The 15,042-nt window shown below is 38.9% G+C and overlaps 3 protein-coding genes across 3 annotated transcripts; 1 reads left to right on the top strand and 2 right to left on the bottom strand.

The window, feature by feature from the left end:
* Positions 1 to 523: 523 nt before the first annotated feature.
* On the bottom strand, positions 524 to 3,150 carry LOC110771558 (purple acid phosphatase 2). The gene is made up of 8 exons (XM_021975875.2): positions 2,649 to 3,150; positions 2,323 to 2,526; positions 2,110 to 2,221; positions 1,693 to 1,922; positions 1,480 to 1,618; positions 1,186 to 1,406; positions 942 to 1,063; positions 524 to 836 (listed from the first exon to the last, which is right to left on the bottom strand). The coding sequence occupies exons 1-8, from the start codon at positions 2,826 to 2,828 to the stop codon at positions 638 to 640; spliced, it is 1,407 nt and encodes a 468-aa protein (XP_021831567.2). The 5' UTR covers positions 2,829 to 3,150; the 3' UTR covers positions 524 to 637.
* A 2,041-nt stretch (positions 3,151 to 5,191) lies between these two features.
* On the top strand, positions 5,192 to 7,579 carry LOC110771535 (protein NRT1/ PTR FAMILY 8.2-like). The gene is made up of 5 exons (XM_088247460.1): positions 5,192 to 5,333; positions 5,432 to 5,540; positions 5,636 to 5,853; positions 6,015 to 6,574; positions 6,686 to 7,579. Exons 1-5 carry the CDS (start codon positions 5,235 to 5,237, stop codon positions 7,503 to 7,505), a joined length of 1,806 nt encoding a protein of 601 aa, XP_088103586.1. The 5' UTR covers positions 5,192 to 5,234; the 3' UTR covers positions 7,506 to 7,579.
* Positions 7,580 to 8,640: 1,061 nt separating this feature from the next.
* On the bottom strand, positions 8,641 to 11,228 carry WAT1 (Walls Are Thin 1). Its single transcript, XM_021975876.2, has 6 exons — positions 10,912 to 11,228; positions 10,735 to 10,797; positions 10,506 to 10,622; positions 9,921 to 10,383; positions 9,311 to 9,462; positions 8,641 to 9,173 (listed from the first exon to the last, which is right to left on the bottom strand). The coding sequence occupies exons 1-6, from the start codon at positions 11,133 to 11,135 to the stop codon at positions 8,972 to 8,974; spliced, it is 1,221 nt and encodes a 406-aa protein (XP_021831568.1). The 5' UTR covers positions 11,136 to 11,228; the 3' UTR covers positions 8,641 to 8,971.
* Positions 11,229 to 15,042: the final 3,814 nt, after the last annotated feature.

Here is a 15,042-nt window from a genome sequence, read left to right as displayed (position 1 = left end):
TGAACAAATACAAATATACAAATGTAGAGGTATTGTGATATATTATGTGAATGAATTCTCTTTCGATATATTTTTGTTGTCTGAATGAGACTTGCGCCAGCCTTGGCATGACGTTGGAGCTAACAGAGCTCCTCCTCACCTAAGTTTAGACTTTGGACAACCACCGTTCGTCGTCTTATTGGAATTCCAAGTTTCCTTTCCTAGTTTGCTTCCAACTTTTAGTTCCAAAGTCTCCTGATCTTCATTATTAGGATTTATTTCCCTTGCCACAGCGGTGGTTGTCCTCTCCTCTTGAAGCTTTAAGTTTGAACTTATCCATATCACAGCTGAGCTGAGACACAAGTCACATTAATTCATCTCTATCTCTGTTTCAAGTCGTGGCCTGCTTTGAAGCAAGGCATCAATCACCAAAGACTCAAAACTTTTCTGCTCTTACTGCAATTGGGGAGTTGATGGATGAGCCGTAATATTATCCTTTACCCTACTTTGAAGGAAGTGGTGCCAGACAACATAAAACACAACAGAGCAGTAAAATGGTTCATCTTTGGAATTGCATGAGAATGACAACAGCAAACTTTGCAACATTTCATTCATTCTATAATGATAACATGAAACCTCTTTTACATATCAAATAACATTATATTGTGGCTAGGGGCTGCTCTTCCAGAGATTTCCAGTATCTGTTTTTCAACCATAGAGAATCAGCTTCTACTGCATACCCATCTTGATTCCGATGCCAACTAAAAAATGCATGACTTCTGTTTTTTATGTCGAAAATCCCATGACCAAAGCTAGCTTCCCGGAAAGCTGAGTAGCTTGGCTGAGGTTCGGTCATTCTGCAGACAAAAGGAAAACCAGTACAATTTTCAGAAACTTTTTATTAATAGGGAAAAAAGACTGCTCCCGCCAAATATCATATCATTAGCAACATTCATACTTACTCAGTAACCAATCCTTCTAGATTTCCTCCATCTCCAATGGTTATGTAAACTGGGGCTGATTGGTCACTTACAGGGCTGCACAGTCCATTCACAATATTGTATGCAATATTTGATATCCGCTCCTGCAATGCAAACATATTTGATTTTAGAGTTACACTATTGAGAAATCCATTCTTTTTTTTCTTTTTTTTCAAGTCATTTGAAGACACTGCGTGCCATTGTAATAAGGAGAATCTGCACTTACGGATCGTTCGTAGGCATGAACATGACCAGCAAAGATAATGTCTACTTTGTACTTGACAAACCATTGCTCGTACATCACTCTCATGGATTCTCCTTCCATATAGTGATGTGCATAACTATTATACAGTGGAGAATGCATAAGAACAATAAGCCATGGTGTCTCTGTTCTGTTCACTTTTGGCAGCTCCTTTTCAAGCCACTTGTATTGAGGAGTATATTTCCCTGAAAATTGAAGTACAATTTATACTCACAAACAAAAACATGACATAGAAGTGAGAAGCAAGCATTCTTATACCATATGCTGAGTAAGAGGACAAGACTATGATGTATGCTGAAGCTCTCTTGATGGAGTACCAGAGAGGAGATGTACTATGTGAAGCTTCGTATGGAACAAAATACCGGTTTGTGTAGGGTTTGAAGGGTTTGCTTTCACCCTGCAATAACATTGCAATTACACATTTTCTTTCAAATTATAAGTTCAAGAACCAAATAAGAAAAAGAAACATACAAGTTCAGGAACAAAATCGATTTCGTGGTTTCCTGCAGTCCATATCCAGGGTTGATAAGCAGCATTTCTCTCTGTGAACCTCCCCCATGTATCCCACCTGTTATTGTCATGAAACGGATAATCATCTGCATAAGAGAGGTCCCCAACAAACAATACCGTCTGCCCTTTTGTTGGGTTCAATTCATAATGGGTAAGTGTTCGATTTGAATCGTGAGTTTGACCAAGATCCCCTGCTCAAAATGCACACCAGAGTGAGAACAAGATAGAAAACACAAGCATAACAGCTTTGTATAAAATTGTGTTTATCTGGTAGCAATACAATGGTGCATTATATATCAAAGCGTACAGCCTGCAGGGAGAGCAACCTTTCAACTAAAAATGGAAGTAATAAGAAAACTTGGATGAAATTTGAAATACCTATGAGGCCAAAAGTATAAGCAACATCAGGACCAACGCCAGGAGGAGTTGTGAACCAAAACCGCCGCGTGGTATTACCAATCCCGACTTCATAGTAGTATTTGGTGTCAAACTGCAGCGGTGATTCAATTTAAAACTCTCTACCTTCAGTCCAATTCAAAAACTAAAGAATGATATGGGGGACTAGTGCCTAGTGGCAGGTCCTTTACTTACCTCCAAATTGTGAATGGTGCAGTGATGAATGTAACCAGAAGTGTAATTGAAGTAGTGGTAAGTGAGAAGAGTGCCTTGAGCTTGGTTTTTGAGGTTGGTATTATTTTCTGCCCAGTAAAGCACTGTACTTGAACCAGGTTCCTCTGGAGTGACCCAAGAGACAATCACACCCCTCCCCTCATGATCTCCTTGTGTTATATGAACCTTGAACAAATCATAACACTTAGAAATCAGAAAAACCATAACCCAGAAATCAAATCATGCAATCTTGAACAATTCATAAGAGTTTTTGAATCAGTATTTAAAAGAATGGTTTACAGAAACACCTGCTGAGGGGCATTATATCCGGGAGGCACTTGGAACACATCACTGTCTAAAGGCATATCAAGGGACAAGTCATCATTTCTAACATAACTACTTGTTATCCCACCCTCACAGACCTCCAGGACAACCAGTAACATACCCACAAGCCCAGCACTGTTCAATCTCCCTGTTACCTTCCTCATTGTTCCAGCCCCAAAATTAAAAACTATATGCCCATTTTTCGTTACAATCTGCTCTTTTTATTTTATACAAGTACCAGCAAATGCCCTAGGGATATATGGCTGCTCTGCTCTAAGTTCTAACCTCAAGAATTCATAATATCACTCTCTCTCTCTCTCTCTCTCTCTCTCTCTCTCTGTGTCTCAGAAGTCCTGTCCTACTCAATTGCAAGTTGCAATCGACTGTAATCAGAAACACTGTAACTCAAGTCAGAAGGAGGAGGAGGAGTGAGTGTACGAATTGCAGATTGATTGACTGGTGTTGTGGACACGTAGGCCAGAGTGGCCAACCGTCAGTCAAAAGCACCACGTGCCTGCCATTTGTACTTCCAATCAGAAAATTCTTTGCCAACACAACATTACATAATGATTCATGGCATATTCACTTGTTGGAATCGAATATGCACCTCCTCTCTAGACTCTATGATTGCTGTTTGCGAGTTTAGTTGGTTTCCATCAAATGGGCCGTGGCTAACCATTTCACATAAGTTTTTAGGCATAGGCTAAGGCAACTCATGATTTTGGGCTGCCATTTGCATATCCAAATCACATGAAATTTCTATAACCAAAAATCTCAACTTTTGGGCATATGGTCTCAAACTTTATAATAAAATCTTGGGTTCTTAAGGGAAATGTCCATGTAATGCAACTATTATATTGTAGACAAAAAATTATTTAATTTTTATGTAAGCGATAATCTACTTTATACTAAACTAAAATACGGGGAGGGGGATTCGAACTCAAGGGCAGAGTGGAAAGCACATCTGCGCCAACTTGGCTAAGCCCATGTCTGCAATTGAACTATTTTTTTACTTCCAACAAAAATTCAAATTTAAAATATGTTACCATGTAAGATAATATTTATCCTAATAATATACACCTAAATTGCAAATCTATGCCATATACACTTCAAGATTTTTTGAACGAATGTTACGCTTGTTTCCTAATTTACAGTCCATAATTTATAGTCTATCAATAATTATGGTTCTTTTTAACATTGAATGGAATTTATTTTCTCAATTTTAGAGATTATGTTTCCTTCAAAATGAACAATGATTTACCTACCTTGATACTAAAGAAATAATAATAATAATAATAATATCTTGTATATATGCACGAAGGGATAGGTATCCTACAAAAAAAAGATAGATAAATTATAATATCCTATAAACTTGTATTAGGTATATTATCTATTATTCCATATATAGAATGCGCATGTTCTCTAATTATGGGTAAACAGGATTTTAAGCTTAATTAGGTAGATAAGATGATGGATTCGCTACTAAAAAAACTCACACTAGCTACAATATTGTAGGTAAGAACTAGTGTAAAGTGAAAAAAAAAAAACCAAATTTACTATAAAATCTTTATCTTCCATGAATATTGATGAAAATTGTGTTGAAAGAAATTTATTTGTGTTTTATAAATTTCCCCCAATATAATTTCTTCACACACTCGGACTCGGTGATTAGGGGAATTGGGTTGGTTCCTTCCTATGCACAGTGGCGGACCTATTAAGGCGCAAGAAGGTGCAGCTGCACCTCCCCTCGCCGGAAAAACCATTGTATGTGCTTGAATGTAAATAAGGAAGTACTCCCCATTTGGATTCAAATAAAAATACTAGAAAATCAAATTCCCACCAAATCAAAATATGAAAAATCAGTTTGAGTGCAAAATACGATTTAGGCTAAAAATGATGGCTCATTAAGTCAATATATACTTCATACTAAAATCCCATAAAATCAAGTTTTCTTATTTGATGTATAAGGATTAAAAGCCGCCAAAAATTATCTTGAGAAAATTATTATTCCGAAAAACCATTTTTCATACTTGGTCAATATTGCACCTCAGCTAAAAAATTTATGGGTCCGCCAGTGCCTACACTTTGGTTTTTCATCACTCTCTTCTTGGGATGAGCTCCAATCTTAAGTTTGGGGAATTGAGGAGAGTAGTGTGTTATTGTTATGTAATGTTCCATATGGACACAATCTAATATAGTCTTTGTCCATTTCGCTTGAACAAGTGCTTAGGCGGCAGTGAGACTAATTCCTGCATCTCCCTCCCCTTTCGTCACCTTTCAGGTTGTGTACACAATAGCAACATTGTAACCTCCTCCAACAACTTGCCTTATTATGCAACACTTTGCTCAATCTCCCAACTCGGAGATATTTTAAATTTTAAATTTTTCAGTGCCGCTCCCGACAAACACTTAAAAACAGCACAAACTTACTGTAAGAAGGTCCAAATCATGAAGGTAGGTCAAACTCTTCTTTTGCAATGACAGCAGCGAGCTTATTTAAATCGGTTCCCGCACGTAGTTAGCTTGAATAAATCTCCTAGCTAGCTCCTTTCGCAAATAGCATAGTCTCAATGGAGCAACCTAAATCAGCTGCAGGCGATCCATATGACAAGTCCTTCATTCAGCCCTCCATGGAAAAATTTGAAGATTTTGACCAAGTCATCGAGAAGGTAATTCACAATTCTTGATCCAAAGCCAAATTAGCTAGCAAGAGAAACATATGAGTAGAGTTTTCTTTTCTCCAACTAACTGAGATATCAACATGTAGGAAGAGAGCCTTTCCACTAGTTTGGTAAGCAATGGATGTGTGGACTTCCATGGAAAAGTTGCAGACAAGAAAAAAACTGGAGGATGGAAGGCCTCTCCATTTATCATAGGTAATTACGTACTATGATAACATTGCAAATTTATGTTCATTAATTGTATGTATGTATCATATCTTTATGTCGCCTGATTAACGGAATGCATGCAGTGAATGAGGTAGCTGAGAGGCTGGCATTTTTTGCCGTTGCGGTGAACATGGTGGCTTACTTGGTGTTTGAGATGCGGCAATCGCTACCAAGTGCAGCCACCCATGTCACAGATTGGATTGGAGCTGCCTATGTTCTCACACTTGTTGGAGCTTTTTTAGCTGATGCTTACTTGGGCCGCTTCAAAACCATCATCATTTTCTCATGCGTCTATGCCCTCGTATGTATTGTCATTTGTAACACCACTTTGATTTTGGATCATTGGTCTCACAAGCCTTCTTGGATATCTGAAGTGGACTGCTTTTTGTCCAGACAAAGCCCATATGAATGATGTTGTTTGTTTTTTATGACTTTGCTTTGCATACGTATTACATGATATAGGGAATGGTCTTGTTGACACTATCCGCCTCCATAGACAGCCTACGTCCACCGCCATGCACGACCCGGCCATGCAACAAGGCAACCGACGGCCAAACTGCCTTCCTCTACGGCGCACTCGGCCTCATAGCCCTCGGAACCGGCGGCATCAAGCCGTGCGTCTCATCCTTCGGAGCTGATCAATTCGACGAGGCTGATTCAAGAGAAGTCCAAACCAAATACGCCTTCTTTAACTGGTTCTTCTTTGCCATAAACATAGGTGCGCTGTTGGGAATTACGGTGTTGGTTTACATACAAGATATCAAAGGGTGGACTTGGGGTTTTGGAATTCCAACAGTGGCCATGATCTGCTCCATTGCCATCTTAGCCGCTGGTGTTCCATATTATCGTTATCAAAAGCCCATGGGCAGCCCTTTCACTAGGTTTATTCAGGTTTCTGTGGCCTCAGTGAGGAACCATTTTAATGGGGTTGAGGTGGTTCGTGAAGCTGACCTGTATGAGGTTAAGACCAACCAGTCTGATATCTTGGGTGCCCGAAAGCTACCTCACACTACACAATATAGGTAAGTCTATAGATAATCATATCTGCCTCGTTTATATATAGCAATATGCATATTATACGAAGTTCTTTGTTTTGTCCAAAGCTTGAAATAAATGTGTTTCTTTTGGTGAAGGTTTTTGGACAAAGCAGCGGTGGTGACAGACCCAGAGGGCAGCCCAAAGAGTCGTTGGATGCTATGCACAGTGACCCAAGTAGAAGAATTCAAATGCTTCATAAGAGTCCTCCCCGTATGGGCATCAACCATAGCCCTCTCCATCTCATTCTCTCAACTCTCCACCTTCTTCGTCAGCCAAGCCAACAAAACCAACCGCCACCTCGGCCCCAACTTCGAAATCCCCGCAGGCTCCGTCCCCCTATTCGCCGCAATCAACGCCCTCATCCTCGTCCCCATCTATGAAAAATGGATGGTTCCGATCATCCGGAGACGCACGGGCCACCCACGTGGCCTCACATCGCTACAAAGAATGGGAGTCGGGCTCTTTGTCTCAATCTTTGCCCTGGCCTCAGCTGCCTTGGTTGAGAAGAAACGCCGAGACCACTTAAACCCGTTGAGCAAGATGAGTGTGTTTTGGTTGCTTCCTCAGTTCTTTCTCATCGGCACCGCTGAGGTTTTTACGTACGTGGGACAGTTGGAGTTTTTCTATGATGAAGCCACGGATGGGACAAGAAGCATAAGCAGTGCAATGTTTTTGAGTGAGATTGGGATGGGGAGTTGGTTAAGCACTACGCTTGTTAAGATCATAGACAGTGCGACTGGTGGAGAAGAACAAGGGTGGTTGAGGAACGACTTGAACATGAGCAAGCTTGATTACTTTTATTGGATATTGACAGCCATCAATGGGGTTAATTTCTTGGTGTATTTGTGGGTGGCTCAGCGTTATAAAGGTAGGCATGGTTCAAGCACCAGTGTGAGAGATGGGGACGACAGTTGATGTGTCAATTAGTGAAATCTTTAATTAATTTCATGAATTAATATAATTTCAAAGTGTGCGCATTTGTTCATTAATTATTTTTGTCATGCCTTTTTCAATATAAAGATTCATTTGAGTTGAACTTTTACTTGTTTTTGTGGATGACGAAAATATCTCTTTGAAGACTAAATTAAAGTAGCACAGGATGGTCAAGGGGGAAAAATGGAAAGAATGGATGCCATTCACACATATCATTAAAAGGAAAAGCATCTTACAAATCATAAAAGAAATGCATGCTCTCCAGAGAAAAGGTAATTTTGTTACTGTTGTGGAGCCTTTTACTTAACACTTTAATGATGTAATATTGGGATATGATAATTATACATTTAAATCTTCGGGCAGTGTTAGGGACATCAAATTTGTGCACCAAATTTAAGTCTCAAATAATATAGCTCGTGCCATATAATAAATATTTAATTAATCAATTTCAACTTGGATTATAATTTAGTTATAATACACAAAGATTCTATATTGATGATGATGCACAACATATACACAAAGCTAATGGAGTCAAAACTGAAATATATAAATAGCTAATTTAGCCTTCTCTTTCATTCAATCGGTTTATGTGGTTGAATTCATCACACTTCTCTTCTCATCATTCATTTCCCCTATCTTCAGTCATCTTCATGGAGTCAAAATTGAGCCAGGTCTTCATTTCAAAAGTCTCGAAAATCAAATCCTTGTTTCCAAGAGGAGGATGATGATAAAAGTCTCAAATTCTGATGCTTGTTTCCAAGATGATGATGATCATAGCCAACAATGGTACAATTGTATGATAAGTTTAATTATTTAGGGATGAAATTAGTTAACTAAATATTTATGACGTGGCATGTGACATGATTTGGGACGTCAAATTTAGCATTATTCTTAAATCTTACCAGCAATTTTGTCACCACACTAGTAACATAATAGAATCATAAACAATAATTAGATCACCTACCTACCCTAACGAATGTCGGATTTTTCTTCTTGTGATTATATATAGACGTGAAACGTTGGGTCAATTAGTGCTATGTTTCCTTGCTGGGATTGTAATTAAGTGCATGAATTAGCGAGTCTTGACAATGTAAGAAAGACAATGTAGGCAATAATGTTTCGTAAATCAAACCATAAATTAACATATAAAGCATATGGGATTTGAGGCACTGAGGCCCACATAGTTGATAGCTGACAATGATCATCATGATATCCACCCCCCTGATGAGATCTCTCTCTCTCTCTTTGATTTTTCCTCCCTCCCCTACTAAGAAAGCGATTGAGTAAAAGTGAAAAAATTAAAGAAAAACGAAAAAAGGAACACCTTCATACACACACAAAGCTTTCTGATATATATTACTGAAAAAGCAGTACTTTTTTCTTCTTCTTCTTCTGATCTTGAAGGCCAAGGGGCCAAGGCTGTCGTCAAAAGTTAGGAAATAGGGATCTCAAACATTTTCGGTTGATGGAGGGATGAGTGGCTGAGTGAGGGACGTCTTGGCTTGGCTTTTCCTGTTGTTTGCGTGCTCCTGAGTGGACAGAATTCCAGCCCTGCTGTTTGCTTGAGCTATTTGACCAAACTTTCTTTCTTCGTTTTTACCCCACAGCACTAGGTACAGTCCCACTATGATCAGCACTGCCCCAATTATCCTGTCAAATATACATCACCCTTGTTATTATTAATTACTACATGTAAATATACATTTTAATTCCACAACAACAAAGATGAGGCCAAAATGTCTTCTTTATACTTATGACCAAGTATGTATGTATGTATGTACAAGTACCCGCCCAAGTAGAATTCTTCGCCTAAAGCGACGGAAGCCATTATAGCGACAACGAGGGTCTGAACAGGTTGATATACAGCAACAAAGACAGGGCCCCCTCTGTCTATGCACCATATCTGTACAGCGAATGCGATCCCTGAAGCAACCACTCCCTGCAATTTTCATCATATTTCATAATTAATTCATTTAACCACAAATATATTAATTAATCAAAACAAACAAAAAAAAAAGAAGAAAGAAAGAAAGAATGAGTTTCATATTTCACTTTCAATACCCACCACCACCACCTTGCATTATTGCATTATTGCATTTGCAATGCATACTTGAGTATTAGCCAGCCAGCCTAGACACTTGTTGGCACATGAACAAGTATTGCCCCCTCCTTTTATTTCTGCTGACTTTGACACACTTTAACTTTGGCAAGCTTTTTGTTAACTAACCAGGAAACTATTGCCTAAATCTCGAGTCAAAGAATAACACCTGTTCCTAATTTGACCCACTCTCTCATTTTTTTTACTGGCTCCCACCTCAGCAGAACAGAGGCATGCTCGTCATTTTAAGAAATAATTAATGTGTCACACTTTTATTTTTAATCTAATAAGTTACTGACCGCGTATAAGATGCTGAAGACTTCTCCTCCGTTGTGAAAGATCCAAGCCTGAGCGTCTCTCTCAAAAATGGCAGCGATTACGATGAACTGTATGAGACCAAAGAAGCAGGTGTAGGAGGTCACAGAGAGACGAGCCGGGTACTTTTTCAGAACTGGGGCTTGGAAGACGAGCCAGCCGGACCACGACAGGCAATGCCCGATCAGGTACAGGCAACCCAGAGTCCAGCTCTTGCCATTTGCATCACCAAGCGTTGACATTATTGCTGATGAAGATGATGAGGATGATGATGATGATACTATGGAGGTAGCATTGCCCATCAATCTCATCATCTGCAGTGGGGGAGTTGGGCTGTATATGGTGGGACCCTTGTACAGAGTAATTACGGAGGCTCCGGCTACGCAGAAAATCGTTCCGATCACCTTTGCGATACCGTCTTTTCGGTTTAGCCTCACGTGCTCAATCCTGCAATGTTTAATTATATAGGGACATACTTACTAGTTAATCTTAAGAACATATTAAGAATTGAAACATTAATTAACTTGTATTGTTCATACACGCAAGAGGGAAATTGCGTTAAAGCTTACCTGAGTACGGCTGCCATGAGGAAGGTGATGGCTGGGACGGAGTTTTGGATGGCAGAAGCAAAGGTTGGAGATGTGTTGTCCAACCCCAGCAAGTAGAATCCTTGGTTTGCTGTTATTCTGTGGGGAAAAAGATACATAATTAGTTTGAAATAAAAAGTGATCAATTATCACAATATACAAGTCTTGAATTTTCATCAAATTAATGTGCAACTCTTTTTTTCAGTCATACCCAATAAGCGCCAGGAGGAAGAACTGAACGAGAAAGTTTAGTGTAATTGCAGGCCTGTCCTTCCTGATATTAATAATAAGAAGTACAACATGTTAATTCATAAGAACTATTGCTAGAGAAGAATTAATTAATGGTAGGTACGTAGGTTATGAGTAGTGAGGATATATATATACGTACTTCTCTAGAAAATAGGCAAAGGGAAGGAGCATAAGCAGAGCGATGATGTTCCTGTAAACAGGGAAGACAAGCTTGCTAATGCCCATGTTGAGGGCAGCTCTAGAGACCACATGGAAACCAGCATAGCCAAACTGCAAGGCCAGCATGGCCCCATGCAGTTGGAGTCTCTCAGGCACCGAACAACACATTCTCTTCGCAGAGGCTGAACCTACTGCATCAGCCATTGAAATACGATCTCACCTAAGCTAGCAAATTAGTGATAGCTGGTGTTGTTACAAAGTAAGAGAAGTAATTAAGAAGAAGAGAAGTGGTGGAGAGTTAGGGATGAAGTTAGAGATATAAATATAGAGAGGGAAGGGAGGTCAACAGAGTCAAGACTCAAGAGAGAGTGCTCGAGAGTGAGAGGAAAGGGGAGTGGGGGTCCCACGAGGGCCCTAAAAAGACGTTATGTCAACTGTTAAGCTTGAAATGTTTTTGGTTGTCTCCCACATCATATAACATAATATTCTGCTCTCTCTCCCTTGGGGCTTGGCTGACAAGACAACTCCCCAATCGATCGCACTACCACTAGTAAGCTACATGTATATGAAAAATGAAATGAAATTATTTATTTAACAGCTTCTTCTGTTTTGGCAGCACGCTATTGATGATGATAATTAAGAGGTAGCTAGCTATTAGGTATTAAGAGGTAGGGGAAAGAGCCGCCATGGATGAGGATCCATATATGATTCATGATAGATAGCGCGCACGAGGGGATGTGGGAGCCTCATATGCCCATATGCCATGCGTTCTCATCCCTCGTGAAAACCTGCAACCCCACCACCACCACCACATCCCCCCATTCCCCACCACCCTTTAACTAAATATTCCACTCTGCACACACACATGTATATAGTTTTATATCATCTGTGTAATTTATTTGTATGTATTTTATCTGTATTAGTTAATAGTTTTACTGTTCCCTAGAGCATGAAACTTGCCTACATGATTAATTTATATCCGCCGTACAAGTATCAAACCTATGTTGGCACTAAGGATATCCTTGATGTGAATGTGATGATGATCTCAAGTTGCATTACGTACCTAACGAGTGTAGTCTTCTCATTTCCAGAGAATGAGAGAGAACACCCTCAGTTGAAATGGTGGTTAAGATTTAAGATCATGGGATGGAATAAAAGCCTTATTTTGGACGAGGGTGGTCCACCCTCGGTTGAGAATTGAGATTTGATCAGAAAAAGGTAAGAAAAAAATATACGCCACTTTGATAGAGATGCAGGACCATATCCCATATATATGGCAGGCAGTGTATATTTTTCAAAAAGAGAAAAGTAGCAGCCAACAGGAAGAATCCATCTTTTCTAGCTCCTTGATCCTTCTTTTCGAATGTAAACTAAACCAAGAAAAACTAATGGCGCTCTTTCGTTAATTAATCATGAATTAGAGAATTAAAGCGTCTTTATTATGATATCTTTTGTTTTATGAAATAAAAAAAATATATGAAAGTGTTTCTTTTTCTCTCCACTGACACTGCGCGAGCGAGTAAATATTATTCCGACTGGTGACTGGCCACTCCGAAAGTTGGCTGGATCAATTGTGATATATCCTCATTGATATGAAGCCTCCTCGCTTTAAGAGACAGGCTGCCTCCCCTCAATTGAGACCACCATCATTCGCCTCTGTTTCAAAAGAAGAACTAGGCCTAGGCCTGCCCCAGTAAGTAACAATATATATATAATCTCTTGATCGTTAAAAGGTAATTCTTTCTATCTGACAGCAGGGTTTTGTAATCAGTATTATTCTATTATTGTAAAAAGCTACAGGTTCGGAAGAGAAGGACGGGGGTCTGACCCGGCCTGCATGAACCGGTCGGACACCACCCTGACCAAGCCAGTTGTGATGCTAATTGCATTTGCTCAAGTCCATTCTCTTTGCAGTTGCATAATTACATGACTGACAGCTAAAATTAGATTTTGTTTGCACGAGAGAATCTTCCTACCCAGTGTTTGGTCGACTCCCTCTCTCCATCTTTGACTCATTAAAATATACTCTTTTTCTTTTCTTTTTCTCTTTATCTTTTTCCTTTATAAACTAAACTAAACATGAAGAAAGTTGAGATTACATCCCAAAATCAATTTGCAATGAAGAGAGTGGCCCAACTCCTTATAAACCCAAGTTAGGTCCCTTAACATTTCAATGTGAGATAAACACTCTCAACACGCCCCCGCACATGTGGCAAAATTTCAAGCCTAACACGTGAACAACACATATTGGATGACGTGGGAGCACGTGTGGCCGTTGGGCCCAACAAGTGAAGCATGGCTCTGATACCATGAAGAAAGTTGAGGTTCCACCCCTAAAACCAATTGGCAATGGGGGAGTTGCCCAACTCCTTATAAACCTAGGTTAGATCGTTAACATTTCAATGTGAGACAAATACGATCAACAAAACACGATCAACTTTTTCTTTTCTTTCAATTTATGGGATGCAAATTAAGCAAAGTTTGAGCCTTAAACGAGAGGATAGTGGATCAATTAGCCTACTCTACAAGCAGCATGTTGTTCCTACCCCTTAACCTACCTTATATCTTAAGGGAGGATATTTGTAGAAGAATGCTCTCCTCTCCTCCTCAATCAAGCAGAGTCAACAAGACATAGGAAGTCCAGACAGGACAAGTCCTTTCTTTCTAGGCCCTGTTTGGTTCATGGGAAAGGAAGCTTGGGGATGGAAAATCAATTGTTTTCTCATGTTTGGTAAGTCAGGCATGGGAAATCATTGCAAGGCACATGGGAAAGTAAGGAGAAAAGTGAAGCCATCCTCCCTCGGGTTTTACTTTCCCTTCTCATGGGAAAGTAAGGATAGCATTAAATGCACCTTTTTCTGACTAATTTGTCTTTACTAATAATTTATAATTACAGTTTTATCCAACAACTATTGGTATTCCTTTTTTAATTTTTAATTCATAATAGATTTTTCATATTTTTAATAGGGGTACAATTAGGAAACTAAGCAAAATTTGCTTTCCATTCCTACTCAAAACACACATGGGAAAGGAAATAAAGTGATATTTCTGGGTTACTTTCCCGGCATTACCAAACATGGGAAATTAGAAAGGAAATAAAGTGATATTTCCGGGTTACTTTCCCGGCATTACCAAACATGGGAAAGGAATCATCATTTTCCATCTCTTGAGAAATGACATGGGAAATGATTTCCCATCAAATCCATTATGTGAACCAAACGGGGCCCTAGTGTGCTTACCTAAACGAATCTTGTGCACACCTTGCACATATTCGAAAATGTTGGGTAGGGCAAGTAGTACATAAGTATATAGTGGACTTTCGTTTTATACTATATGATTATGCCTTAGGGTTAATCGTTTTATTAGTCTCTAAACTTAGACCCGATTTGCATATGACTCCTTCAATTTCCAAAATCATTCCCGTGGTCCTTTAACTCCACTTTCATTAGGACAAATGGTCATGCCGTCAATTTTGTTAACTTTTTCAGTTAAATGCAAGGGCAAAATGGTATTTTTATATTAAAACAAAAAAAAATGAATAAACAATTATTTCTTTAAAATAACAATAAAAGAAAATCAAATAAAAAACCAACAACAAAATCAAGTTTGGAGGAAGTAGAAATCGAGAGAGAGAGAGAGAGAGTTTAATTTTAATTTTTTATTCATATTTTAATCAATTTAATACAAAAATACCATTTTGCCCTTGCATGTAACAGAAAAGTTAACAAAATTGACAGCAAGACCATTTGTCCTAATGAAACTAAAGTTGAAGAACGACGAGAACGATTTTGAAATTGAGGGACTCAAATGCAAATTGGGTCTAAATTAAGGGACTAATAAAACGATTAACCCTTATACCTTAATATGGAAAAAGAATGTGAGAATCAAGGATATGCTGGATGCATATACCCTATGACTGATGAAGATTTCTATTAAACGAGGATAGCATTCGGTGAATAACACTTACACACATAATAATACTTTCCAAGTGATATAACATTTATTGGACGGTAATACCAAAAGAATGGTAATTTTTTTTCCTATGGCTATGAATCTTTTTGCTTTGGAGCTACTATTTCTGAAGGCAAAATAATATTAGATTTGTGTGAGT

This window comes from Prunus avium, chromosome 1, assembly GCF_965620075.1.
Source record: "Prunus avium chromosome 1, drPruAviu1.hap1.1, whole genome shotgun sequence".
Taxonomy (NCBI): Eukaryota; Viridiplantae; Streptophyta; class Magnoliopsida; order Rosales; family Rosaceae; genus Prunus; species Prunus avium.
This window is presented reverse-complemented; position numbering and strand designations above follow the sequence as displayed.

Coding starts and splice junctions, on each gene's coding strand:
- WAT1 (XM_021975876.2), bottom strand. CDS start 11,135: ATGGCTGATGCAGTAGGTTCAGCCTCTGCGAAGAGAATGTGTTGTTCG. Junction 9,463..9,920: donor TCTTCAGCATCTTATACGCG/GTCAGTAACTTA, acceptor TGAAAATTGCAG/GGAGTGGTTGCTTCAGGGAT. Junction 9,174..9,310: donor GAAGAATTCTACTTGGGCGG/GTACTTGTACAT, acceptor TATATTTGACAG/GATAATTGGGGCAGTGCTGA.
- LOC110771558 (XM_021975875.2), bottom strand. CDS start 2,828: ATGAGGAAGGTAACAGGGAGATTGAACAGTGCTGGGCTTGTGGGTATG. Junction 2,222..2,322: donor GCACCATTCACAATTTGGAG/GTAAGTAAAGGA, acceptor TCACCGCTGCAG/TTTGACACCAAATACTACTA. Junction 1,407..1,479: donor GTCCTCTTACTCAGCATATG/GTATAAGAATGC, acceptor TTCAATTTTCAG/GGAAATATACTCCTCAATAC.
- LOC110771535 (XM_088247460.1), top strand. CDS start 5,235: ATGGAGCAACCTAAATCAGCTGCAGGCGATCCATATGACAAGTCCTTC. Junction 5,541..5,635: donor GGCCTCTCCATTTATCATAG/GTAATTACGTAC, acceptor GAATGCATGCAG/TGAATGAGGTAGCTGAGAGG. Junction 5,854..6,014: donor TCTCATGCGTCTATGCCCTC/GTATGTATTGTC, acceptor TACATGATATAG/GGAATGGTCTTGTTGACACT.